The sequence below is a fragment of the Triturus cristatus genome, chromosome 1_2 (genome assembly GCF_964204655.1).
Source record: "Triturus cristatus chromosome 1_2, aTriCri1.1, whole genome shotgun sequence".
Taxonomy (NCBI): Eukaryota; Metazoa; Chordata; class Amphibia; order Caudata; family Salamandridae; genus Triturus; species Triturus cristatus.
The window spans coordinates 434,055,742-434,082,645 of NC_140580.1; the positions used below are offsets into that span (position 1 = coordinate 434,055,742).

A 26,904-nucleotide genomic window follows, 5' to 3' on the forward strand; every position below is an offset into this window, starting at 1 on the left:
CCAGCTCAAGAGTATTGTTGGGGTTTACTGCCATATCCGGCTCGCCCTAGGGGATTTCACGTTCTCCCGTCTTGCCTTGGCTACTCTTTCAGCCTTCATTATGCCCCTGGCAAAATTGGCTGTTTTCAGCATGAGTACTTGTTCATGTGGGCGCATTGTTACATTCTGCTCCAGAATGGTTTCTTTCTGTGTTCTAGGCGGGCACCACATGTGGATCCACACTGGGTGTGCACGCTGTCACGGGAGGCCCGTATTATTCCTTGCGCCACTGTCTTGGCTGCATTCTCTTGCTGTGGTATTGTCTTCTTCCCTGGTGTTGGGAATGGCTTGGGCTTTTCGCATGGCTCACGCCCTGAGGTTTGCCTATGGGCAGTGGAGTCTTTGCCAGACAGGTCTCTGCTGCATGTTGACTTGTGCCCTTTGCCCTTCCCCGACTAAGGCTCAAGTTCTTCTGTTTGTTGCCGCACACTGCTCAGTTATTTCTCCTCTTGGCCTCTGCTGTGATTTTCAGTGGATGTATTCTGTCTCCGGATGATCTCTGGCATCATCCAGTCTCTGTGTATATACTTTTATAGACACTCTGTCTGGGTATTACTGATTTCTTCTTCTTCATTAATGTGGTGGTCAGTGTCCCCGCCTGTATCGCGGAAGCTCAGTCTTTCCTTCACCGTTTGGGGGGGTTGTTGTCGCCCCCTTTTAGTGGAAGGACATTGTATCTCCTGCTAGGTTTCACATCGGTGCCGTTGGTACCAATTGGGTGACCTCCTATTCTCTAGGGCTGCTCTTTGAGTTGCCCCTTGGTTGGCACTTTCATGACTTTTTCATATATTTCTATATGCTCTATAGATGTCATGAGGTGTACACACATGAGTGCAAGCATACAGGGTTTTCCCTGCTGTGGTTTCTGGGGATTGTCCCATATTCTTTCTTTCTCTCTCTTTCTCACCCTCTCATGGGAGATAGCTTTGTGTGTGTCTGGCTTGCCGGTGACCTTTTGTCATTGCACCTGTGGGTACGGTTGGCTGGTTGACTACCTGGTGATGTGCCCGTATTTCTCTGCCGATGCGCACATGCTGTTGTTGTAACATCTCATTGGGCTTGTGCATTTGTGTGGTGTGGTTATCACGGTACACAATGTCTGCTTATGTGTACTCTTATAATCCACATCTATGTATCTCCTGGTAGTCTGTATGTCTCAACATGATGATATCTGCACCTGCCATGTAATTTGTTGGCATCCGCTGTTGTGCACGCTCCCTTTGTATCTTCTGACTCTGTCATACTGTTTAGTCCCTTCTCTTGGACTTTGTCACTTGCGGATCCTGGGATCCTATACTCAGTTTAACTTCTTTTTGCAGAAGTTCATGGCATTCTGCCATTATGCACTAACCATTTTGGTTCTGTGATTTTGTTTCGTCCCTGTGTACCGATTGACCGATTGTGGTACCTTGCTTCCCTTGCTCTTGCTTACACCCTGAGCTCATAGGTCTGATGTCAGCCACGCTGGCATTGCTGAGTTTCATGGGTCTGGTGTCCGCTACGATGGCATTGCTGTCACCTTGTTCTAGTCAATGCTATTGACTGGTTACTTCCCTTGAACTTGGTGACCCTCCTAAAGTGGGGTATAGCTTTGTAATCTATTCTTAGTTAAGGAGTCTGCGGCTAGATGTCTCTATCAGATGAACGAGTTACTTACCCTCGGTAAAGGTGTGTTCGAGGCATATGAGCTGCAGAATACTCACTCTGTGCATAGATCGCCATCTGTTGTTGGGCTCGGATGCTTGCACCTTGTTGTTGTCTTGGAAGAAGTCTTTTGTAGTGACGAAATGGGAGACTCCTCGCTTGGACGATAGTGTGCATGGGCATCGACTCCATCTTCAGATTGTATTTTTGTCCGCCATCGGGTTCGGATGTAACTTCAGCGCTCCGGTTCGGTACCGTGTAATCCAAACCTTTTCGACATGCAAAGCATATCAAACTCGACAGTATTGTTTTCGATCGCGTGCTTTTTGACGCCAGTCGGGCCTATGGCTAATGGAAAGGACTCCATTCAAAAAATGCCCCCGGTGTGGAGCAAAATTTCCACACAGCGACCAACACAAGGTCTGTAACCTCTGTCTCTCGCCCGAGCACGAGGGGAAAAACTGCCAAGCCTGCGCCTCCTTCTGCTCCAAGAAGACTATCCGTGATCGCTGGGGCCGACGACACGTTATGGGGCAACAGGCTGCAACGGTGCCAGAAGACCTCTTTGATGAAGGCCCGATGTTCGTTTCCGAGGCAGACTACTCCGACAGCCACATCACTCCAGGTCAACGAGTGAGTACAAGTGCCCCTGCACCCATCTACCCGAGAAAAAGAAGGCACCGGTCAAGACTTCGCCTGCAGGCCCCAGTCGCGACCGAAACAAACTTTCAGAAGCCCCTTCCTCAGGCCCGGCTCTGAAGACAAAAGAAAAGCCTTTCGGCAGCTCGGGACCGAGCAAGCCGCATATCAGTGCCCCCCAGACACCGTCGGCACCGAAGCCGGGAGCTCATCCTACTCCCGCAATTCCCAAAAAGCCATCGGCACCGAACACCTCAGCACCGAAGGAACAAAAAGCCTCGGATCCGAAACCAAAACATTCGGAACTGAAGAAGATTTCGACTCGACACTGAAGCCGAAAGATTCATGAACCCCTTGAAAGGCTCCATAAATCTAAACCTCGCTGGGAACCGAAAAAATATGCACCGAAAGCGGTTCCCGAAGAGGAAGAACTTTTTCGGCCGGATCCCATCGATCCGAAACAGAAACCTCTCCAGTGGACGCCAAGACAGGCCATGTTGTCAACGTTCCACACAAGCAGAGGAAATTAGACACCCCACACATCCCTGATGTGCCTGTAAAGAAAAGGAACTGTACCACTTCACCTTTAAGACCCTCTTCTCCTGTTCTTCCTACTAAGCCTTTCTCTCCTCAAGTCTCCCATACTTCCTCCATACTCACCACCACCACCACAGGATGATGATGATTTAGGGGGTGGTGGAGGGAATAATGACCCTTTCACTGACCCTGATGATGACACAGACATACCACAGGACACATGGGATAACTATGATGACCCAGTAGATTCTCCAGACCTTCCTGATCCCGATGCATACCCAACAAAGCCATCTCCCCCAGATGACAATATTGGCTTTAGTCAGCTCATTGATATTGCTGCCCAGTACCATGGTTTTCAAATGCATTCGGACCCCACAGAGTAAGCTTCCTACTAGACACGTTCACACAGTCACTAAAGAAAGTACAAACGTTACCCATGTTAAAAGGTGTCATTAAGCATGCCCCAGAGCTATTCAAAGACCTTGTAAGGGCTAGAATTCTGAATCCTAGAATTGATAAAAAATATAAACCCACCCTAAATGATCCCACCAACATCAAAGGTCAACTTCCCTTGGATTCTCTAGTAGTGACCAATGCTAGAAAGCGTACCAACTCTTAGACCTCCGGTGATGCTCCACCTCCAGACAAGGAGTCTAAATTATTAGACGCTTCGGGCAAGCGAGTTGCTGCCCAGGCAGGTGATCACTGGAGGATAGCCAATGCGCAGGCATTACTTGCCAGGTACAATAGGGCTCATTATGTCAAGCTTGAATCCCTAATGCCGCATTTGCCTGATCAATACAAAAACAAAGCCAATGCTTTGATTCAAGAAGGCAAATTATTAACAAATGCATCAATTAAATGTGCCCTCTGCAGCAGATACCACATCTAGATCCATCAACACTAGTGTGTTGCTAAGAAGACATGCCTGGCTGCGCATTTCTGGTTTCAAACAGGAGGTACAAACAACTATCCTCAATCAGCCGTTCAATCAGGAACAACTTTTCGGTCCAGCTGTGGATACAGCTTTAGAAAAAATGCAAAAGGGCACAGAGACTGCTAAATCCATTTGAGCATTACAGTCTCCATCCACAAGAGGTTCCTTTCGACGCTCCTTCTATAGAGGGGCATCCAAAAACATCAGTACAGACACTGTTGCTTCCTCCTATAAAGACACTACACAAACAACCCCCAATAAGGGATATTTTAGAGGTGGGTACAGAGGAAATAACAACAAGGGTAGAGGCCAAGGGAACAACAACACTCGCGCCTCTCCGACTAATCAACAGTGACTTCCCTCCAGACCATTCCACTCCGGTCGGAGGGAGACTCTTACAGTTCCTACCTGTGTGGAATTCCATCACTACAGACTAGTGGGTAAGACAAATTATCCAGTATGGTTACTGCCTGGAAATTGCTGCAACTCCCCCCCCCCCCCCCCCCCCCCCCCCCCGACATACCACCCAAGCAGCGTCCGATGTCCACAGAACATCCGACACTCCTCATACAGGAAGTTCTCTCACTGCTTGAAAAGCATGCATAGAACCAGTCCCCATACAGCATCAAGGACAGGAGTATACTCCCTGTATTTCCTAATTCCCAAAAAGGACGATACTCTACGGGCAGTATTGGACCTCAGACCTCTCCATCTCTACATACAGTCAGGTCATTTTCACATGATCACTCTTCAACAGGTCCTTCTATTGCTTCAACAAGACAACTTCTTTCCCACACTAGATCTCAAGGACGTCTACTTCCATATTACCATACACCCTGCTCACAGGAAATATCTAAGGTTCACAGTGGATGGCCAACACTATCAATTCAAACTTCTCCCACTCGGGGTGACCACAGCACCCAGGATATTCACAAAGTGCCTTGCGGTAGTAGCGGCACACTTGCGACGGCAGCAAAGCCATGTATTTCCATACCTGGACGACTGGCTGATAAAAACGCCAAGTCACACAACCAGTGTGTTCGTCATACTTATCAAACCATTCAACTGCTACACAACTTTGGGTTTACAGTGAACTATACCAAGCCACACCTTCAGCCCTCCTACCTACATCAGTATCTAGGAGTCACAATAGACCCTTCCAAAGCCCTAGCATACCCCAATCCAGTCAGGATAGCCAGTATGCAAACTCTCATCACCAAGTTTCAACCCCCACACTCTTCCAGCACGAGTGTTTATGCAGCTCATAAGAATGACGGCCTCTTGCATTTTCATTGTACCTCACTCTAGACTTCAGATGCGCTCTTTTCAAGAATGCTTAGCACGTCAGTGAAACCAGGCTCAAGGTCAACTTACAGATCTGGTGTTGGTGGACAGCTGCACCTATCTCTCTCTGCAGTGGTGGAACACAAAATCTTTCCAGAGGGCGGCCGTTCCTAGAGCCAGTTCCACAGATAGTGCTAACAGCAGATGCATCACTCACCGGCTGGGGAGCCCATCTCCTAAACCACACAATTCAGGGCAGGTGGACCACCCAACAAAAAGCGCTCCACATCAATAAACTAGCATTACTGGCAATATTTCTAGCTTTAATGTCATTCCAAACACAGCTACTAAACAAAACTGTCCTAGTCCGCACGGACAATATGACAGCCATGTATTACATACAGAAACAAGGAGGAACACACTCTTTGCAGTTTCACCTAGCGCAAAGCATATGGAGATGGGCCATTCCACAAAACATATATCTTCTGGCGGAACATCTGCCAGGCGTGAACAATCAGATTGCGGATCTGTTAAGTCGTCAAACTCAACAGATACATGAATGGGAACTTAATCCGAAAGTTCTTCAACCCTTTTTCCAAATGTGGGGCCAACCAGACATAGATCTGTTCGCCACACACGCAAACGCAAAATGCCCAACCTCTGCCGCCAGGTTCCTACACCCGTTGTCCAAGGGCAATGCGATATGGATGAACTGGTCCGGCAGATTTGCGTACACTTTTCCGCCACTCCCGCTCATTCCGCTAGTCGTACGCAAGCTCAAACAGTCTCTCAAGATGATCCTGGTTGCTCCCACGTGGGCACGGCAACCATGGTTCACAACACTACTCGAACTCTCAGTAGTTCCACATCAAAAATTACGGCTCTCCCCAAAGCTGCTCACGCAGAACCATTTAGACATAAGGCACCCAGATCCAGCACAACTGAATCTAGCTATCTGGCTCCTGAAATCCTAGAGTTCGGTTACCTCAACCTCCCACCCGACTGTATGAACATTATTAAAGAAGCCAGATGCCCTACTACTAGAACTTACTCTGCAGCTAAGTGGAAAAGATTCGTCATTTACTGCAATAACCACAACATTGACCACTTTGATGCTTCAATTCAAAACATTATTTGCTACATCTACAAACATGCAATCTGGCATATTCATCTATAAGATTACATCTGGCTGCCCTTGCCGCCTACCTACAAAACAAACATTTGTCATTGTTTAGAGTACCCGCTATCAAAGCTTTTATGGAAGGCCTTAAAAGGATAATTCCATCCAGATTGCCACCCTCTCCAGTGTGGAACCTAAGCATTGTTCTTACTAGACTCATGGGTCCCCCATTTGAGCCTTTACACAAATGCGGATTACAATTCCTTACATGGAAAGTAGCGTTCTTTGTCGCAATCACCTCTCTCAGAAGAGTAAGTGAGATCCAGGCTTTAACCATACAAGAACCATTTTTACAAATACATCATAACAAAGTGGTTCTTAGGACAAATCCAAGATTCCTTCCCAAACTAATATCTGCTTTTCATCTTAATCAGTAGAGTTACCAGTGTTTTTCCAAAACCCAGATTCGGTAGCGGAAAGAGCTCTTCACATGCTCGACGTCAAAAGAGCTTTACATAGACAGGACTAAAGCCTTTAGAAAGACAAAACAACTTTTTGTAGCTTTCTCTCCACCTCATAAAGGCAACCCCATCTCCAAAGCTGGAATTGCCAGGTGGATAGTCAAATGCATTCAGATATGCTACCAGAAAGCAAAACGCACATTAACAATAACCCAGAGAGCGCATTCAACACGCAAACTAGGGGCTTCCATGGCATTCTTAGGGAACATTCCCCAAGAAGACAATTGTAAGGCAGCCACATGTTCTACCACACACAACACCTTCACCAAACACTAATGTGTAGATGTGCAGGCAAAGTAACAAGCTTCTATAAGCCAGGCTGTTCTTAAGACACTTTTTCAAGCCACTGCAACTGATTCAGGTGACCACCGCTTGGGGAGACACTGCTGTACAGTCTATGCACAGAGTGTGAATTCTGTAGCTCATATGCCTCGAACGGAAAATGTTACTTACCAGTACGCATCTGTTCTTGGTATGTAGACTTGCAGAGATTCACACGCCCACTTCCACATACCCATTGTATCACATCATCCGTTGTTTTTCTGATTCAAGGTCCAGCATCTGCCCTACAAGTTAAGTCTTCATCTGATAGCATGACTTCTGCCATTACTGATAGAGTTCATATTGAGTGAAATAGAGAACTCTGCCACACTAATTGTGCAAATAGGAATGGTATGAAATTCAAGCTTCTATCAATTTGTTGATTTGACAATGACTCTTCACTAAGCACTTAGAGATAATGACCATGTATCATTAAGGTGTTCAAAACCTAGTGGACAGGCTAGTCAGGGATAACATTTGAAAAACATAAAACAATTCTCCACTAAAGTCCTTACAGGCATGCTTGGGAAGGCAGCTGCAAAGAAGTTGGATATCTTTGCCAATGCAAGAAATGCACGATTCCAAGACCTTGAGCACCTGCTCATAGAACCCAATCCAGAGTCAATGTCCTTTTGACAAACTTGTTAAACGTCTTCCTTTAACCTTTTCGAAGTTTATAATTAATATTACTCCGAAGAGGATGAACAACATGACTCTCCTTACTCCGAATTCGCCATGCCTGTGGTCCGAGGATGTGCCAGGAAATGACACTGTGACTTATTCTTTTCATTAATATAAATCTGAACTTTAATACCATTTTTTATGGTGTACACTTGTCTGTGATAATTTCATGCAAGAATACCACTCGTATATCATTTTTGATTGTTCCATCAATCAATAATTTTTCTGAATCTTGATACTGCCGGGGATTTATACAGTTATTACAAAATTAATGGACACTTCTTTCAAATTTATACATCAATTCAACCTTCAACCTCTTTTTTCGAAGGTTGCGATCTTGTTTGCTATTACATCATTTAGGTGTGAGATGAGAACATTTTACTTTCGTAAACCTTATACTTCTTATATATTCCACCATAATATTATTTGGAAATTCATCCAGGCTTTTTCTTACGTATTTCTTTCCACAGAGAATAGACTGTCTTTAGCCACTTCTTTTTCCTGCCATTATCTTCACTGAAGACATAATTTTATACATTGGACATAACAAGAGAGTTGAGATACCATGTTGGAAAAACAATATAGTTTGATAATTATGATGGTGTTTGTTGTGGGCTAACGCCCCAAAACTAATTCTCAGTGAATGGATCGTTTTTTGCAGTTCCTCTCATTTTATAATGACAATTCTAATCGGCTATACTGTGGGTTTGCTGTGGCTAAAGCAGCTACTGATGCTCTTTAGAAAATCTCCACCCACCTGTCAGATTTGTTGAGCTGCCACCTGGTTATCGTGTTGCATATTTAAAAAGCATTATTGCCTACTCTCTGAATCTAGTGCTGTAAACCTTGCAGGTTGATCCTCTGTATATTTGTGGCCCTCGTGGTTTTCCCACTGCTTTAATTGAACAAGTTCCTGTCCTGACATAATGTGTATAGATTTCAAACAGGGTGCATGATGGAAAAGGAAAAAATGCTTGTTTGTAATTCTTGTTCTCAACTGAACTAGATCCAGCCTCCCCTTTCACCCAGAAGCATAGCTTGAAAATAACAGAGATCCGAACTTTAATCTTACCAACAAAATGAACTGCCTTAACAGCGACTGCTTCGCATTAGAGGATAGTGGAGCTCCATTGAGCCTTAAAGAATAGCCTTTCAGTTCGCTCTTGTTTGAGTAATGTCTATCTGCATTCTATACTGTTTGTCCTTTTTAAAGGAGAATTAGATTTTGTAATGGATGCTTCTTTCGTCCCAATGCCTCAAATTTAAATTAAATGCAGCCTATGAAATACAAGTTTTTTTTTAAAATAGCCGTGGCTTGCACTTCTCAGCATCAATTGACTCTCCACTTTGGTAATAATGAGAATTGTCTGCTTTTCCTAAAGCAAAGCACAATGTGGGAATCAGAGAAGATACAACTTCCTGACTGAAGGCTTGATTATCATACGTCTGGCTTGTTACAGATTCAGAATTATAAATTGTTCTTGAATGGGAAGGCATAGAAAATATGTCTGATTTCTTGTACTCTGTGCTCAAGGAACTTGATCAGCAGTGGAAACTTATTGTTTAAGCTTCCTGCTATTATATTTTTCCTTGCCGAGTGCTAGTTGTGAGAAAGTGGCTCTGTATATACTGTTCCCAAATAGGTACAGGGTGTACAGAGTCCACAGTCCCCAGAGGTTTGGCAGAGGCTAAAGTTTGATATAACCTTACTCTCTAAAGTGGTAGCTTGGTCGAGCAGTAAGGCAGTATCAGAAGACAGTGTAAAGCATTTGTTCCAGACACTCGGTCATCAAATGGTCTCACACATTCAATAACTGAACTCTAGGCCAATGGTTTATATATAAAAAAATATATGCATGTTTTATTTTAGAACCAACAATAGGTATTAAAATATACTTTCTCAGATTGAGATGCTTTATATAAATACTTTTTCAATATGCAATTGGCTTTTGTAGAAAGTTACAAGTGGTTGCAATAGGCAACACTATTTTAACACTATTTTAAACACAATAATGCATTGAGTTCAACGGAAGTTTCAAGTTATTTGTAATAGATTACTTATAGGATTACTTTTGTGATTCCAGGACTGGATCCTAGATTCAGTCCTGGGACAGTAGTTAGAAACAAGTGATAAAAGTCGACTTTGTTACTGTTATGATTTTCAGACAATATTTTGCAAGTTGACACTTAGAAAATATTTCATAGAAAACAGTCAATGATTCCCTATGGAAGAAAATTCAAGTTGCAGGTATAGTATGTTCTCGTTACTTTTGTAATCCAGTACTGGGTACCTAGACTCAGTACTGGGACCTTTATCCAAAACAGGTAAGTAATTACGTTTTCACAATTTATACGATTTTTAAAGAATATTTAAAGTTTGCAGAAATATACAACTAGAAGAAATTTCACAGAAAAACAGTCAATGGTTTCCTATGGAAGAAAATTGGGTTACTGGCAAGTACGGTTGTAAATGTTTTTCAGAGTCAGTGCTGGGTACCAAGATCCAGCACTGGGAGCTCACCTAGTAGCAGGTGAGTATTTTTGTTTTTGTTACTCGGCTGATTTATGGTGAATATTTAAATTTTTGAAAAGTCCACACTTTGAAATTTCAGGAACAACCAGTCCATGTTACCCTATGGAGAAAATTGAGTTATCGGCTTTAAGGGAAGTTCTCGAATGGCAGAGTTAAGGTTCTGGGCATAGACTCGTGGGTCTCCCAGGGTCAGATAGGTATAGTTGTTACACCCTCAGTGGCACAGGGGCAGCCGGGTGCAGAGAGAGTTAGGCCCAACGTTATGGGAGGCAGGGGTGCCTTGGTTGGTGGCTGCTGACTAGCAGGCCACGCGGCTGTGAGATCTGGGCTCCTGGTCACTTGCTCAGGGCAAATGGGGAAGTAGATGGGTGTAGAGGTTACACTGCCAGGGCCACTCGGGCGGCTGGGTGCAGGGTGCTTTTGAGCCTTCGGGCGCTCAATTGATTTCAATGGGAAAGCTCCGGTTTAGAAAAAGACTGCAAGCTCGGGGAAGAAGATGCTTCAGGTGCCACCACCACTTCAAGAGGTAAGTTGGGTAGTTGGAGGATAGGTAGGTACCCCGGGGTTGGGCACAGGGGGCCGCCGGGTGCTGGGGTGCCTTTTGGTGTCGGGAAATCTTACCCTCTGTTGATCGCGGTTGGGGGGCACCTGGGTCTGAGGCTGCAGGCGTCTTCAGGAGCGTCGAGGGAAGTCCTTGGGTGCTGGACTCGGGGTCACAGTCGCCGTGGGGTCGTCCTCGTGGTCCTCGTGGTCTTTGTTCACTCCGGCACAGGCCAGGCTTGGCGGGTGCAGAGTGTGAAGGGTTCGCGGTTCCGGGCTGATGCCAGGGATTGGAAGCAGATTTTGAGTAGAGCCTCTACTCATGGGAGTCCCAGGGGCTTAGAGCCAAAAGGTAGCCAGGTCCTCCGGGGTTTGTGAGGTTGCTGGCCACAAGAGATGCCGGGTTGATGCAGGAGCAGGTTCGAGGGTCGACAGGCCGGTAGGGCTGGGGCCAAAGCAGTTGGTGTCTTCCTCTTCTTAGCAGCTGCAGGGCAGGTCTTCTTTCTTCTTGCTCTTCTTTGTATTTCGGAATCTGGAATCTGGGGAAGGAAGGTTCAGGGTGCCCCTAAATACTAGATTTAGGGGCGTTACAGGTAGGTGAAGGGCAGGGACTACTGGGTCCCTGTCCTGGGGTGGGTACACCCCCTATCCTGCCTCTCTCCTGTGGGAGGGGGGCAGTAGCCTAGTCCTGAATGGGCAGGGCTTCCCATCTTCAAGATGGCGAGAGCCCGGAGATGTGCTTCACCTTGCCTCCCTCACCGGAGGAGTGGGGTTGGCAGGCGGGCACTTCCCCTGTCCTTATTTGGGGTTTCCGGCCAAGCTTCCCACCAGAGTGGGGGGGTTGCAGTGGCCTGGGGAAGCTCACAGAGGCGGCATGCCTTTGAAGCTTCCCCCTGCCCATCCTGGGGGAGGAGATCTAGCACCTCGCCCAGGATGTGCATTGTTGCAGGCCCAGGAGAGCAGGGGCTCTCCTACCCACGGGTCCAGCAACATGTCTGCTGTGTGGCAGCCTAGACAGCCTCTCAGACCAGACGTGGATTGTAGTTTAGGTTTCAGGGGGCATTTCTAAGATGCCCTCTGGGGTGCTTGGTACATTAAATCCTACACTGGCATCAGTGTGGGTTTAATGTGCTGAGAAGTTTGATACCAAACTTCTCAGTCTTCAGTGTTGCCATTATGGTGCTGTGGAGTTCGTGTTTGACGAGCTCTCAGCACCATGTACTCTTAAATGGCAGCACTGCACTTACAGTGCCCAGGAATGGACCTGGGTACTGTAGGGGCACAGGGCTCCTGCTCCTGTGCCCACACCTCTGGCATAGGGCACCCAGCTAGAGGGGTGGCTGATGTATGCCAGGGCAGTGTAGGTGGTGGGCATGGCACACAGGGATGTGTGCCATGTCGACTCTTTGTTTGGTCTTGTACCCAGACACTCAGCCTGCAAGGGCAGTGTGTGTGTTAGGGTACAGGGCCTCTAAGGGTGGCACAATGAGTGCTGCAGCCCTTAGAGGCCTTCCCTGGTCACAAGGCCCTGGGTACCTAGGGTACCATTTACCAGGGGCTGACATGTGGCCAGGGTTTGCCAATTTGGGTTTTAGGGTTTTTAGTGAAGGAACATAGGCCCTGGGCACCTGATTGGCAGGAGTCCAGGGCACACTCAAAGTACATTCAGCAATTCAGCAAAAAGTGGGGGCATACCATGCAAGAAAGATGGCACTTTCTCACACTAGTTCCTTCACCATGAACAAAATCTATCTTGTATTAACCACACCTCACAAATCTAGAGCTAAACAATGTTTTAAAAAAATACTTGCCATTGACCATTTCAAGCTTAGGTGATCTGTGAATATTAATTTATTCAGGCATCTCCCTCTAAAATGTTGTTAGTTTTACATTTTGCATTGAATACATGTCTGTGTTAGAAGACTGATAGGACCCTGTAATGTTATGTTAAGTTTCCCCCAACATTCAACACCTGAGGGCACACTTGCCACTTTAAATGACCTTGCTGCTCATATGTTGCAATGCTGGAATTAATAATGCAGGTTCTTTCTTGTTTTACAAGATGGTCCTTTTTATGTCCACAGCATTATATATTTAAAAGACTCTTTTGCTTTGCAGCAAGTAGGCCTGTTATTTATAAGTGCTATTGACATAATAGAAATATAGTAGAAATTGCAAAGCCTATCCTGTGCAGTTGAGAGATAATCCTTCAGATTTGTCTATCTTACTGTTGACATAACAGAAGGACTATCTTATGTCGTAATGAGACCTATTTTGTTTGCTTGGGCGGCTGGGGCATGCTTACGTGTTTGCTCGTGAGCGGGCTAGTGCAAGTTTGTATTTTTACGCATCTGCTGGTTTCAATTTCAAACAAAACCTGTTTCAAAGGACATTGAAGCATATTTTACGAAAGTTAACATTGCGTAGTTGGCATTCTGAAAATTTAATGGTATGGCTAAAACATCGCTCTAGTTGCCTAGGCTTTCTGCAAATACAACTTTTGGTATTTGTTAAAGGAGAAGGTTAAGTCATTTTCTACAATGAACTTCCCTGAATCACTACCGAGCCATACAGTAATTTTCTCTCATATATGCTGCTTATGGGTTTGTATAGTATAGAAAGCTAGAATTTGAAAGAGGCATACTGCCATTGGTTGTGTTTGGGTAATAAGTAGTCTGAATCCTTGACTCCGGTTTGAGATTCTTTACTAGCGGCACCTGATCTAAGAAGACGCTGGTACATTTAGTGTAAAATTATTTTGCTGATGTAGTAACTGTTTTGCATCTGGAAGTCCTAGTAGGTTGGAGATTGCAAAGAGGTAGCACAGTGCAAACCTAATTAATTTGTATTTTGCAGCATGTGGATGTAGCTGCCTTGCTTATCAAATATAACGCCTGTGTAAATGCTACTGACAAGTGGGCTTTCACACCACTGCATGAAGCTTCACAAAAGGGAAGAACACAACTGTGTGCCTTGCTGTTGTCACACGGAGCGGATCCATCTCTGAAAAACCAGGAGGGGCAAACACCATTAGATCTGGTTACAGTAAGTTTTGGACCTTTATTTAGGAGTGTTTTTTATGATGGAAATACCAAAGGTGCCAGCCAGATGTTGGACTTCTTCGAGATCTTTTGCTGCTTTAGTGTTTCTTTTCTGTAATTTGTACTTCCCAAATATGTAATTTTAACAAGCCTTTGAAAATTGGCATTGTTTCTCTTAACTTTAGGAATTGAAAAAAAAATGGTATTTGTATTTGTTTTGTTCATGTGATGAGCTGGTGTAATAAATGTAATGCAGTAAATAATTATATCTTCGAGGCATGTGTGCTGTAGATGTACTTGCTTTGCATACTCCTGCCATCTAGGGTTGGGTCTGGATGTTTGTAAGTTGCTTTTTTCAAAGAAGTATTTCCTAGTCACGAGGTAAGGCGACTTCTCCTTTTGGTGATAGTGCGCATGGGCATCGACTCAATTGTTGGATTGTTTTTTTCCACCATTGGGTTCGGACATGTATTGCTGTGCTCCGGTTCGAAACCGTTCCTCGGGATCCCCTCGACATGCAATCCTCTCTACCCTTGACGTTATTGTTTCTGTGCGCGTTTCCACTTCTCCACGTATCGTTTTGACATTGGAATTGACCTTCCATCAGAAAGCTTTGTGGATGGCCTCCGAGGCCTAACCATGCCCGGTCAGCTCTCTGTCGATGGATCGGACTCCTTTTAAATTCTCTCATTTGTGCCACGTGAAGTATCCACCCACCGACTCACACAAAGTGTGCAACTTGTGCTTATCTCCCGAGCACAAAGAAGAAAACTGTGACGCTTGCAAATTGTTATAGTCAAAAAAGTCTCTCTGCGACCGTCTGACTCGACATCCAGAAATGCAGCGTCCAAGCATCAAAGACACGCCGGACATCTAAGGTGAAGACTTCGACCAAGAAGACATTGTGGCATCCGCGACAGAAGAGGAGTAAGCCTTCTCCAAACAAGGCTCCAAGTCGGAGCTCGAGATAGACCTCGACGCCGAAGAACTGCCCCATGGACAAGGTGACATGAGTACCGAAGACCCCTTGCCACCTCAAACACTGAAAAAACACAAAGCTTCGGCACCACCTCCACCTTCTGGCCCAGGTCGGCACAGAGACGACGTTTCCAACGCCCCGCCCTCGGGCCAGGCTTTGAAAGAGCCAGTCTAGTGTTCCTGTTCTGTACAGAGTCGCCGAAAGTCTTCCTCGGAGCCGAAACCCTCCGATTTCAAGCAGGAGTCAGGCTTAGAGGCGAAATCCTCTGTGCCTAAACCCAAGCGTCCTTCAAAGCCGAAACCTTCTATGCCGAAAGGTCATCCTCCGTTGGCACCAAAAACACAGGCACCGAAAGCTTCGGCACCGAAACACAAAGAGCCCCCTTTGGTATGCAGATAATGGGGGGGGGGGGTGAATACCTCTATAGATCCATCAACAGATTACACAATTGATCCCCCAGGTGATATTGATCCAGACCTTTACCCAGCCAAATCATCTCCTCCAGACGACAAACCATCACACCAAGAACTCCTTGCCAGGGCTGCACATTAGCATGGGGTTGAACTGAACTGTGCAAAGAATTACTACAAGAACATTTTTTGTTTGTGACTTTAGCTTCTACACACAAGTCATCACAGACACTACCCATGCTTAAAGGCATGATGCAACATGCTGATGAGATTTTCAAAGACCCGGTCAGAGCATGCATCCTGACTCCTAGGGTGGACAAAAAATTTGAGACCTCTCCTACAGATCCTATATTTATAATGGGACAATTACCATTAGATTCCCTAGTAGTATCTAATGCCTGTAAGCTGGCGAATTCTCAAACATCAGGAGATGCTCCTCCGCCAGATAGTCAAAATTAATTGATGCTTGGCAGCTCAAGGGGCAAATCAATGTCGCATTGCAAATACGCAGGGCCTCTTAGCCAGGTATGACAGGGCACACTGGGATGAAATGGAGCAATTGCTCTAATATCTCCAAGATGAGCATAAGGCTAAGGTACAAGACTTAGTAAATGAGGGTAAGCTTGTGTTCGAGGCATATGAGCTGCAGATTACACACTTTTGCATAGATCGCCATCTGGTGTTGGGCCCGGATCTTTGCAGTTTGTTTTTCCTCTTGGAAAGTCTGTGGAAGTCATGAGGTCGGTGACTCCTACCTTGGTTCGTATTGCTCATGGGCTTCGGCTCCATCCTCAGAATGTTTTTTTCCGCCATCGGGCTCGGATGTAATACTTCGCGCTCCGGTCCGGTTCCGAACACTTCCAGTTAGACGATCGAAGTGGAATCCTCGCTCATCGCGATATTGTTCAGATCCTGATCTCCTCAATCACCTTCTCTTCGACACATCTTCGATTCCAGTCGTCGACGGCGGCCTTCGGGCCTATCCAAGCTCCGGTCCCGGCTGATGGTAAGAACTCCATTCAAGAAGTGCCCTCGATGTGGGTCCAAATTCCCCCACACCGACCTTCATGAGGTGTGCAACCTCTGCCTCTCCCCTGAACACGAGGCTCAAGACTGTCCCGCCTGCAAGTCTTTCAGATTGAAAAAGACTATTCGAGATCGAAGGGCCAGACGGAACATGGCGCACTCCTCGACCTCCGTTCCAGTCGACATCTTCGGGGACAACGTCGAAGCTCCGGGACAGCAGCACACCGAAGAGGACCTCGTCAGTGCTTCCGAAGCCGACGACTCGGATGTGGAGGACATCACCCCGGCGCAGAGGGTCGTGAGTACTATACCCCCTCCCACACCCGCGCCGACACCTAAAGAGGCTTCGGTCACGCCTTCGCCTCCGGGCCTAGGCAAGACCAAAGACACTGCTTCGAACACCCCACCTTCGGGCCCGGTGAAGAAGTCTAATAAGCCTTCCGGCGGCTCGGGCTCGAGCCAGCCTGCCAGCGGTGCCGATAAACACACTTCCGCACCGAAAAAGAGACCGGCCTCCACCTCGACACCGAGCTCCGCAACAAAGCCCTGTGTCGAAACCCAGCCTTTCGGTACCAACCAAACACCATAAAGCCCTTGGCACCGACACTCCCGCGCCGAAGCCTACCTCGGCGCCGACCAAAAAACCTCTCCGCCCTCCACAGGGCTTGGTCGCCCCACTCACTGCTGCCGCTCCTGCCTGCCTTTGCCGCCTCCTGCCTGCAGATTCCTTCGCTCGCTGCTCCTGGGAATTTCCCGCTGCTCCTGGGAATTTCCCGCTGCCCGCTGCTTCTTTGAATTTCCCGCCGCTGCCTCCCTGCGGCCCCGCCCCCCTGTGATTCCATTCGCCGCCCCGCTCCCGCCACCCAGCTGCTCCTCCCTCCCGGCTCCTTACTTATGACGCCCCCAGAGCGACCGCGCAGCGGACGCGCGCAGCGGGAGCGCCGATTGAGCGCCGAAGGTGTGCCAAAGGTAAGCCCGTCTGCGCCTGGACCGCGCCCAGCGCCAGACCCCCTTGTCCTCGCCCTTGCCAGCACACCCTGCACATCTACGACGCCAAAACCCTCCACGCACTCAACGCCGGCCGAAACACCGCCTGCTACCGAGCCACCCCGACACGCACCCACGGACCCTTCACCTGCCTGACCTGCCGCTTCACCGGCCTCCGACCCAACACCGCACCTGCTAAACCGAGCCCCAGCAACAAACACCTGATGTGCATCCTGCTCAACACCCACTCCGTTCACAGGCATGCCGTCGAATTCTGGAACCTCCTCGACTCGACAGCACCAGACATCGCCTTCCTGACGGAAACCTGGATGAACGCCTCCTCAGCGCCCGACGTCGCCATCGCCGTCCCGGAAGGCTACAAAATCACCAGGAAGGACCGCGTCAACCAGACAGGAGGAGGCATCGCCATCATCCACAAGAACACCATCCGCATCACGACCAACTCCGATGACACCTTCACCTCCGCCGAACACCTCCACTTCCAGATACACACCGACCCCAAGACCACGCTCAGAGGCACCCTCGTCTACAGACCACCGGGACCATGCACACAGTTCAGCGAAGACATCACAGACTTCGTCAGCCAGCACGCCATCAATTCCACCGACTACATCCTCCTGGGGGACCTCAACTTACACCTGGAGGACAACAAGGACCGCAACACCACTGCTCTGCTGGACAACCTGGCCAACCTCGGACTCAAGCAACTGGTAACCACCCCCACCCACTACGCCAGCCACACGCTTGACCCAGTCTTCTCATCCAGCAAATACGTCACCTTCAGCCACTCCACCAATCTCCAGTGGACTGACCACAGCTGCGCCCACTTCAGCTTCAGTAAAACGACGACCCACCACCACCCTCAACAAGCCCCCCCGCAGGAGCTGGAACAAGATCACCGGCGACCAGCTCACCACCTTCCTCAGCCAGAACCCCCCCACCAGCTCAACGGACCCCAACGAAGCCACCAACAACCTCACACAGTGGATCACCAACTGCGCAGACGCCCTCGCACCACTGAAGAAGAACCCCCCCCCCCCCCAGCAGACGCGGCAGCAAGAAAGCCTCCTGGTTCACCGACTAGCTCATCACCTCCAAGAAGAACTGCCGCTCCCTGGAGAACACCTGGCGCACCAACCAGACCACAGACAACATGACGGCCCTCAAACACGCCGCCCGCAAACACCACCAACTGATCCGCGCCACAAAGAAGACAGCCTTCAAGGAACGACTGGACAACAACACCCACAACAGCAAGGAACTCTAAAGCATCGTCAAAGAGCTCTCCAACCCAGACGCCTGAAACAATGACATCACTCCCTCGCAAGACCTCTGCGACTCCCTCGCAGCCTTCTTCCACGACAAGATCGCCAACATTCACAACCGCTTCGGCCCACCAACCACGAACCCCACCACCGAACAGATGCCCCCCACCGCCACCCTCCGCACCTGGACCCCAGTCAGCACCGAACAAAACAACACGCACAATGAACACCATCCACTCCGGATCCCCTACGGACCCCTGCCCACACCACATCTTCAACACGGCCGACCACATCATCGCACCCCACCTCCGCGACATCATCAACGCCTCCTTCAACACCGCCACCTTCCCGGAGTGCTGGAAACACGCCGAGATCAGTGCCCTGCTGAAGAAACCAACTGCAGACCCCTCCGACCTCAAGAACTACCGCCCCATCTCGCTCCTCCCGTTTCCTGCCAAAGTCATCGAGAAGACCGTCAACAGACAGCTAGCCGCCTTCCTCGAGACCAACGGATCCCTCGACCACTCGCAATCCGGCTTCCGAGCCAACCACAGCACGGAGACCGCCCTCATCGCAGCCACAGACGACATCAGATCCCTAATGGACAACGGGGAATCTGCGGCCCTCATCCTCCTGGACCTCTCCGCAGCGTTCGACACTGTCTGCCACCGCACCCTGGTACAGCGCCTGAACAACACCGGCATCCAGGAGAAGGCCCTGGAGTGGGTCACCTCATTCCTCGCCGGAAGAACCCAGAGAGTCCGCCTCCCCCCGTTCCGGTCAGCGGCCACCGAAGTCATCTGCGGCGTTCCACAAGGGTCATCGCTCAGCCCCACCCTCTTCAACGTCTACATGAGCCCCCTCGCAACCATCGCACGTCAACACAACCTCTAGATCATCACCTACGCCGACGACACCCAGCTGATCCTCTCCCTCACCAGCGACCCGGACGCCGCCAGAGCCAGCCTACACGAAGGGATGAAAGACTTCGCCGAATGGATGAAGAACAGCCGCCTGAAACTGAACTCAGAAAAGACGGAGGTCCTCATCCTGGGATCATCACCCTCCGCCTGGGATGACTCCTGGTGGCCCCCCGCCCTGGGAGCCACCCCCAAGCCAACGGACCACGCACGCAACCTAGGCTTCATCCTGGACTCCTCCCCCTCGATGACCAGACAAGTCAACGCCGTCTCGTCTTCATGCTTCAACACCCTGCGCATGCTTCGAAAGATCTTCCGGTGGATCCCCACCGAGACCAGGAAGACGGTCACCCAGGCCCTCGTCACCAGTCGGCTGGACTACGGGAACGCCCTCTACGCTGGCACCGCCGCCAAACTCCAGAAGAAACTCCAACGGATCCAGAACGCCTCAGCACGACTCATCCTGGACATCCCCCAACACAGCCACATCTCTGGACACCTGAGAGACCTCCCCTGGCTCCCCGTCGACCCCCCCCCCTCCCCCCCCCCCTCCCAGCGCCTTGAGACCCTCCGGGTGAGCAGTGCGCTATTCAAATGCCTATGATTGATTGATTGATTGATAGGTTCCAAAAAAGCACGGCACGGACAAGCCTAAAAAGTCAGCGGCCCCGATACCTTCGGCGCCGACGGAACAAACATTGTCTCGGGAGCTGTTTACACCGGATCCCTTGCAAAAGACACTTACCAAGGATCCAAAACCTGGACATTTGGCACTTTCTTCTAAAAAGAGACATTTGGACAAACCAGCTCCGCCTCCACCTCCAAAGAGGAAAGACTGTGCTACCTCCCCTTTCAGAGTGCCTTCCCCACCTCCTCCACCCTCTCCACCTCCGCCCCCTCCGCCTTCTCAAACCCCTGCCTCATCGCTCTCCGACCCCGTCTCCAGACCATGATGATCAGGGGGACCCATACTACGATCCAGTGGATGTGCCACAAGACACCACCCCTACAGGATCCCCAGACCCATGGGACAATTATAATAATCCAGACATTCCAGATGTCCCACAAGATGACCTTTATCCATCCAGGCCATCTCCACCAGAAGACTCATTAGGTTTTCACCACCTACTTCAGAGGGCGGCACATTATCACGGGGTAGAGCTACACACTGACCCGGTAGAGGAAGATTTCCTCCTCGACACCTTTGATACCGCACATAGGTCTACTTCCATACTACCTATGCTCAAGGGGGTAATAAAACATGCGCCAGAGGTTTTTAAAGACCCAGTCAGGGCTAGGGTCATTAACCCACACATAGAAAAAAAGTATAAAGCTGCCCCCACAGATCCTGCCTATATCAAAGGGCCAAAAGCGTTACAACAAACAATTGATGGACGGAATACTGACAATGCAGACATTCTCCCCCAGTCAAGAGATCTGGGTTAAATCCATTGTTCTTTTGTCCACTACGCCACCCCAGTTTAGACATGGCCATATGCAAATCAGTCTTGACCCTGTGCCTCATGGGAACAGTCCAGCCCGAACTGCCAAGCCATGTCTTCCCTGGACCGGAATCAAGCATCCTAGGACCGGTTTCTGGCCATCAGCCGTCATCAGCCAGGATAGCTTGACTCCAGTGGCGTAGTGAGCACGGGTCCCACGTCTGGGAATACCCATCCCACTTAGGGCGAAAAGCGTTACAACAAACAATTGATGGACGGAATGCTGACAATGCAGGCATTCTCCCCCAGTCAAGGGATCTGGGTTAAATCCATCGTTCTTTTGCCCACTACACCACCCCAGTTTAGACATGGCCATATGCAAATCAGTCTTGACCCTGTGCCTCATGGGAACAGTCCAGCCCGAACTGCCAAGCCATGTCTTCCCTGGACCGGAATCAAGCATCCTAGGACCGATTTCTGGCTATCAGCCGTCATCAGCCAGGATAGCTTTTCGCCCTAAGTGGGATGGGTATTCCCAGACGTGGGACCCGTGCTCACTACGCCACTGGAGTCAAGCTATCCTGGCTGATGACGGCTGATAGCCAGAAACCGGTCCTAGGATGCTTGATTCCGGTCCAGGGAAGACATGGCTTGGCAGTTCGGTCTGGACTGTTCCCATGAGGCACAGGGTCAAGACTGATTTGCATATGGCCATGTCTACACTGGGGTGGTGTAGTGGGCAAAAGAACGATGGATTTAACCCAGATCTCTTGACTGGGGGAGAATGTCTGCATTGTCAGCATTCCGTCCATCATTTGTTTGTTGTAACGCTATATCAAAGGGCCAGCGCCACTGGATTCCCAAGTGGTCTCCACTGCACGGAAGAGGTCAAATTCCCAGGCGTCAGGCGAAGCACCACCACCTGACAAGAGTCTAAGCTACTGGACGCGACGGGAAAGCGCACTGCGTCACAGGCAGCCAATATATGGCGTATCGCCAACACTCAAGCACTATTGGCCAGATACGACAGAGCGCATTATGATGAACTAGAAACCATCATGCACCATCTCCCAGAAAAATACAAAAATAGGGCCAATGAATTTATTTCAAGAGGGTAAGACCATAACTAACACCTCTATACGCTGTGCCTTAGACGCAGCAGACATAGCCTCCAGGGCCATTAACACTAGCATCCTCCTCCGTCGCCATGCATGGCTGAGAGTTTCAGGTTTTAAACCTGAGGTACAGGCCTCTATATTAAATCATCCATTTGATCAAGAACATCTGTTCGGCCCAAAGGTAGATGAGGCCCTCGAAGATGAAGAAGGACACAGATACGGCGAAATCTATGGGAGCCTTGCAGTCACACCCTCCTAGGCGCTCCTTTCACCGCTCTTCCTTTCGGGACACGGCCAGAGGCTACTCCTCAGATAGCGCGTCCACGTCCTACATATCCCCTGCTCAATCCACCTTCACAAGGGGTTATCAAAGAGGCGGATATAGAGGCAATAACAAAGGCAGAGGCAAAACAAATACCGCCCGCTCTGCCACACCGCCTACCCAATGACTTCCCCCTGCTCCCTCCAGACCATCCCACTCCGGTCGGGGGCAGGCTACAAAATTTCCTTCACGTCTGGGAGACGATCACCTCAGACAGATGGGTGACCCAAATTATTTGTTTAGGGTACTGCCTAGAATTGACATCTACCCCCCCAAACATTCCACCCAGGCAACGCCCAATGTCACAAGAACATTCCACGTTACTAAAACAGGAGGTAATCTCCCTCCTACAAAAACAGGCGATAGAACAAGTCCCCGCCAATCAACAAAATTTAGGAGTCTACTCCCTATATTTTCTGATACCAAAAAGAGACGAGACTATACGACCTATCTTAGATCTCCGACCTCTAAACACATACATACATTCGGACCATTTTCACATGGTAACACTTCAACAGGTACTTCCGCTCCTTTCCCAGAACGACTTTCTCACCACACTGGACTTGAAAGACGCATACTTTCACATTCCGGTACACCATGCTCACAGAAAGTACCTCAGATTTGTAGTGGACGGGCAACACTACCAGTTCAAGGTGCTCCCATTCGGGGTCACAACAGCACCAAGGCTATTCACCAAGTGCCTAGCGGTAGTGGCGGCACACCTCAGAAGACAGCACATTCACGTCTTTCCATATTTGGATGACTGCCTAATAAAAGCCGCGTCCTACAACCAATGTGTACATCACACCGCCACTACAATCTAACTACTTCACCAGCTAGGTTTCACAGTGAACCACCAAAAGTCCCAGCTAATACCATCCCACACAAAGCAATACCTCGGTGCCACCATAGACACCTCAAAAGCCATAGCCTACCCCAATCCTGCCAGGATTGCAAGCATTCAGGCTTTGCGTCAAAGATTCATACCTCAACACTCTCTCCCAGCAAGAGTGTTTATGCAACTAATAGGGATGATGGCCTCTTGCATTTTCATAGTGCCTCATGCAAGACTCCAGATGCGTCCACTCCAAGAGTGCTTAGCGCGCCAATGGAACCAGGCCCAGGGGCAACTGACAAATCTGGTGTTGGTAGACGGTCGCACCCATCGCTCTCTGCAGTGGTGGAACACCACAAATCTTTCCAGAGGTCGACCATTCCTGGACCCGGTTCCACAAATAATCCTGACAACAGATGCATCGCTCTCCGGCTGGGGAGCTCATCTACTACACCTCACAGTGCAGGACACCTGGACGCCGCAACAAAAGTTACTCCACATCAACCATCTGGAGTTACTGGCAATCTTTCTAGCCCTAAAATCCTTTCAGACACAGATTTTAGGCAAGGTCGTCCTTATTCGCACAGACAACATGACTGCCATGTACTACATTCAAAAACAAGGCGGCACACACTCTCCACAGCTCTCTCAACTAGCATAGAGCATATGGAGATGGGCAATTCCACACAAAATCTTTCTCCTAGCCCAACATGTCCCAGGAGTCCAAAACACCATGGCAGATCTGCTCAGCAGACAGACGCAGCAGATCCACGAGTGGGAACTTCACCCGCAGGTTCTTCACCCGTTCTTTCAGATGTGGGGGCATCCACACATAGACCTCTTCGCCACCCACGAAAACAAAAAATGCCCAAGCTTCGCTGCCAAATACCCACACCCATTGTCCAAAGGCAATACGATATGGATGAACTGGTCAGGCAAATTTGCGTAAGCCTATCCACCTCTCCCACTAATTCCATTAGTGGTGCGAAAGCTACAACAGGGCTCCCTCACACTGATTCTAGTAGCTCCAACATGGGCCAGACAACCGTGGTAAACCACGCTGCTGGAACTCTCGGTAGTGCCACACCAAAAGTTACACCTCTCACCATGCCTCCTAACCCAGAACCATGGAGAGATCAGACACCCGACCCAGCTCAGCTCAACCTTGCGATCTGGCTCCTCAGATCCTAGAATTCGGATACCTTAACCTTTCCCCTGACTGTATGAACGCCATCAGAGAAGCTAGACGCCCTACCACTAGAGCCTGCTACGCTTCAAAGTGGAAAAGATTTGTTGTTTATTGCCATAACAACACAATCAACCCTCTAGACGTATCTATACAGCACATCATATGCTACTTACTCCATCTACAAACGTGTAACCTAGCATATACATCCATTCCGCTACACCTCGCAGCAATTGCCGCTTACCTACAAAACGGACAGCACCTATCACTTTTCAGAGTGCCTGCCATTAAAGCCTTCATGGAAGGCCTCAAACGAATAATGCCCCCCAGAGTACCACCCCCAACTGTGTGGAACTTAAATATAGTTCTCACAAGGCTAATGGGACTGCCTTTCGAACCTTTGCATAAATGTGAACTGCAATTTCTCACATGGAAAACAGCTTTCCTTGTAGCCGTCACTTCCCTTAGAAGGGTCAGTGAGATACAAGCACTTACTATACAAGAACCTTTTCTCCAAATGCACCCGAACAAGGTTGTCCTCCGTACCAACCCAAAATTCCTACCCAAAGTCATCTCACCCTTTCATCTAAAACAAATCGGTAGAATTACCGTTTTTTTTCTCGAAACCTCAAACTGTTGCAGAAAGGGCTCTACACACACTGGATGTTAAAAGGGCCTTACTTTACTATATCCAGAGAACACAACCTTTCAGAAAGACAAAACAACTGTTTGTCTCTTTCTCTCCACCACATAAAGGCAACCCCATCTCTAAATCAGGGATAGCTAGGTGGATTGTAAAATGCATACAGATTTGCTACCACAAGGCAAAACGCACGCTATCTGTTCCCCCTAAAGCCCACTTTACACGAAAGATAGGGGCTTCTATGGCTTTTCTAGGGAACATCCCATTAGATGATCTCTGCAAAGCAGCTACATGGTCAACACCGCACACTTTCACTAAACATTACTATGTAGATGACCAAACCAAGCAACAAGCTAGTGTGGGCCAGGCTGTACTAAAAACACTTTTTCAAACCACTGCAACAGATACCGGTGGTCGCCGCTAGGGTTGGGAACTGCTATATAGTCTATGCAAGAATGTGTAATCTGCAGCTCAGATGCCTCGAACGGAATATGCTACTTACCAGTATGCATCGGTTGGCATGTAGAGCTGCAGATCTACACATGCCCACCTGCCTCCCCGGCTACCTGTATCTGTTCCAGTCTATCTTATTTAGATACAACACACATGGGTTTCTTCACTATTATTACTACGCTCCATCTTTCCCTGTTGTGGAAAAACAATCTGATGATGGAGCCGAAGCCCATGCGCAATACGAACCAAGGGAGGAGTCACCAACCTCGTGACTTCCAAAGACTTTCCAAGAGGAAAAACAAACTGCAAACATCCGGGCCCAACACCAGATGGCGATCTATGCAAAAGTGTGTAGATCTACAGCTCTACATGCCAAGAACAGATGCATACTGGTAAGTAGCATATTCCTTCTAATTCCTTTATACGCTGTGCTCCAGATGCTGCAGACACTGCAGCTAGAGAGAATAACACCAGCATTCTGATCAGGAGACACGCTTGGTTAAGGATTTCCGGGTTTCAACCTGAAGTCCAACAATCAATCCTTAACACACCCTTTGATAAGGTACAACTATTTGGTCCTAACTTCGACCAGGCGTTAGAGAAAATGAAGAAGACTCTGAGGCTTTGAAAGAGCCAGTCTAGTGTTCCTGTTCTGTACAGAGTCGCCGAAAGTCTTCCTCGGAGCCGAAACCCTCCGATTTCAAGCAGGAGTCAGGCTTAGAGCCGAAATCCTCTGTGCCTAAACCCAAGCGTCCTTCAAAGCCGAAACCTTCTATGCCGAAAGGTCATCCTCCGTTGGCACCAAAAATACAGGCACCGAAAGCTTCGGCACCGAAACACAAAGAGCCCCCTTTGGTATGCAGATAATGGGGGGGGGGGGGGTGAATACCTCTATAGATCCATCAACAGATTACACAATTGATCCCCCAGGTGATATTGATCCAGACCTTTACCCAGCCAAATCATCTCCTCCAGACGACAAACCATCACACCAAGAACTCATTGCCAGGGCTGCACATTAGCATGGGGTTGAACTGAACTGTGCAAAGAATTACTACAAGAACATTTTTTGTTTGTGACTTTAGCTTCTACACACAAGTCATCACAGACACTACCCATGCTTAAAGGCATGATGCAACATGCTGATGAGATTTTCAAAGACCCGGTCAGAGCATGCATCCTGACTCCTAGGGTGGACAAAAAATTTGAGACCTCTCCTACAGATCCTATATTTATAATGGGACAATTACCATTAGATTCCCTAGTAGTATCTAATGCCTGTAAGCTGGCGAATTCTCAAACATCAGGAGATGCTCCTCCGCCAGATAGTCAAAATTAATTGATGCTTGGCAGCTCAAGGGGCAAATCAATGTCGCATTGCAAATACGCAGGGCCTCTTAGCCAGGTATGACAGGGCACACTGGGATGAAATGGAGCAATTGCTCTAATATCTCCAAGAT

The 26,904-nt window shown here is 48.6% G+C and overlaps 1 protein-coding gene across 2 annotated transcripts in view; it reads left to right on the plus strand.

The window, feature by feature from the left end:
- The window catches only part of TNKS2 (tankyrase 2), a 689,601-nt gene that overhangs the window by 267,216 nt on the left and 395,481 nt on the right, over positions 1 to 26,904 (plus strand). The window contains exon 18 of one of the 2 annotated variants that reach the window (XM_085605833.1): positions 13,653 to 13,841. The exons of the other annotated variant lie outside the window; for it this stretch is intronic. Within the exon in view, the coding sequence (XP_085461959.1) occupies positions 13,653 to 13,841 (189 nt within the window). The remainder of the gene's footprint in view (positions 1 to 13,652; positions 13,842 to 26,904) is intronic. 2 annotated transcript variants of the gene reach the window in all.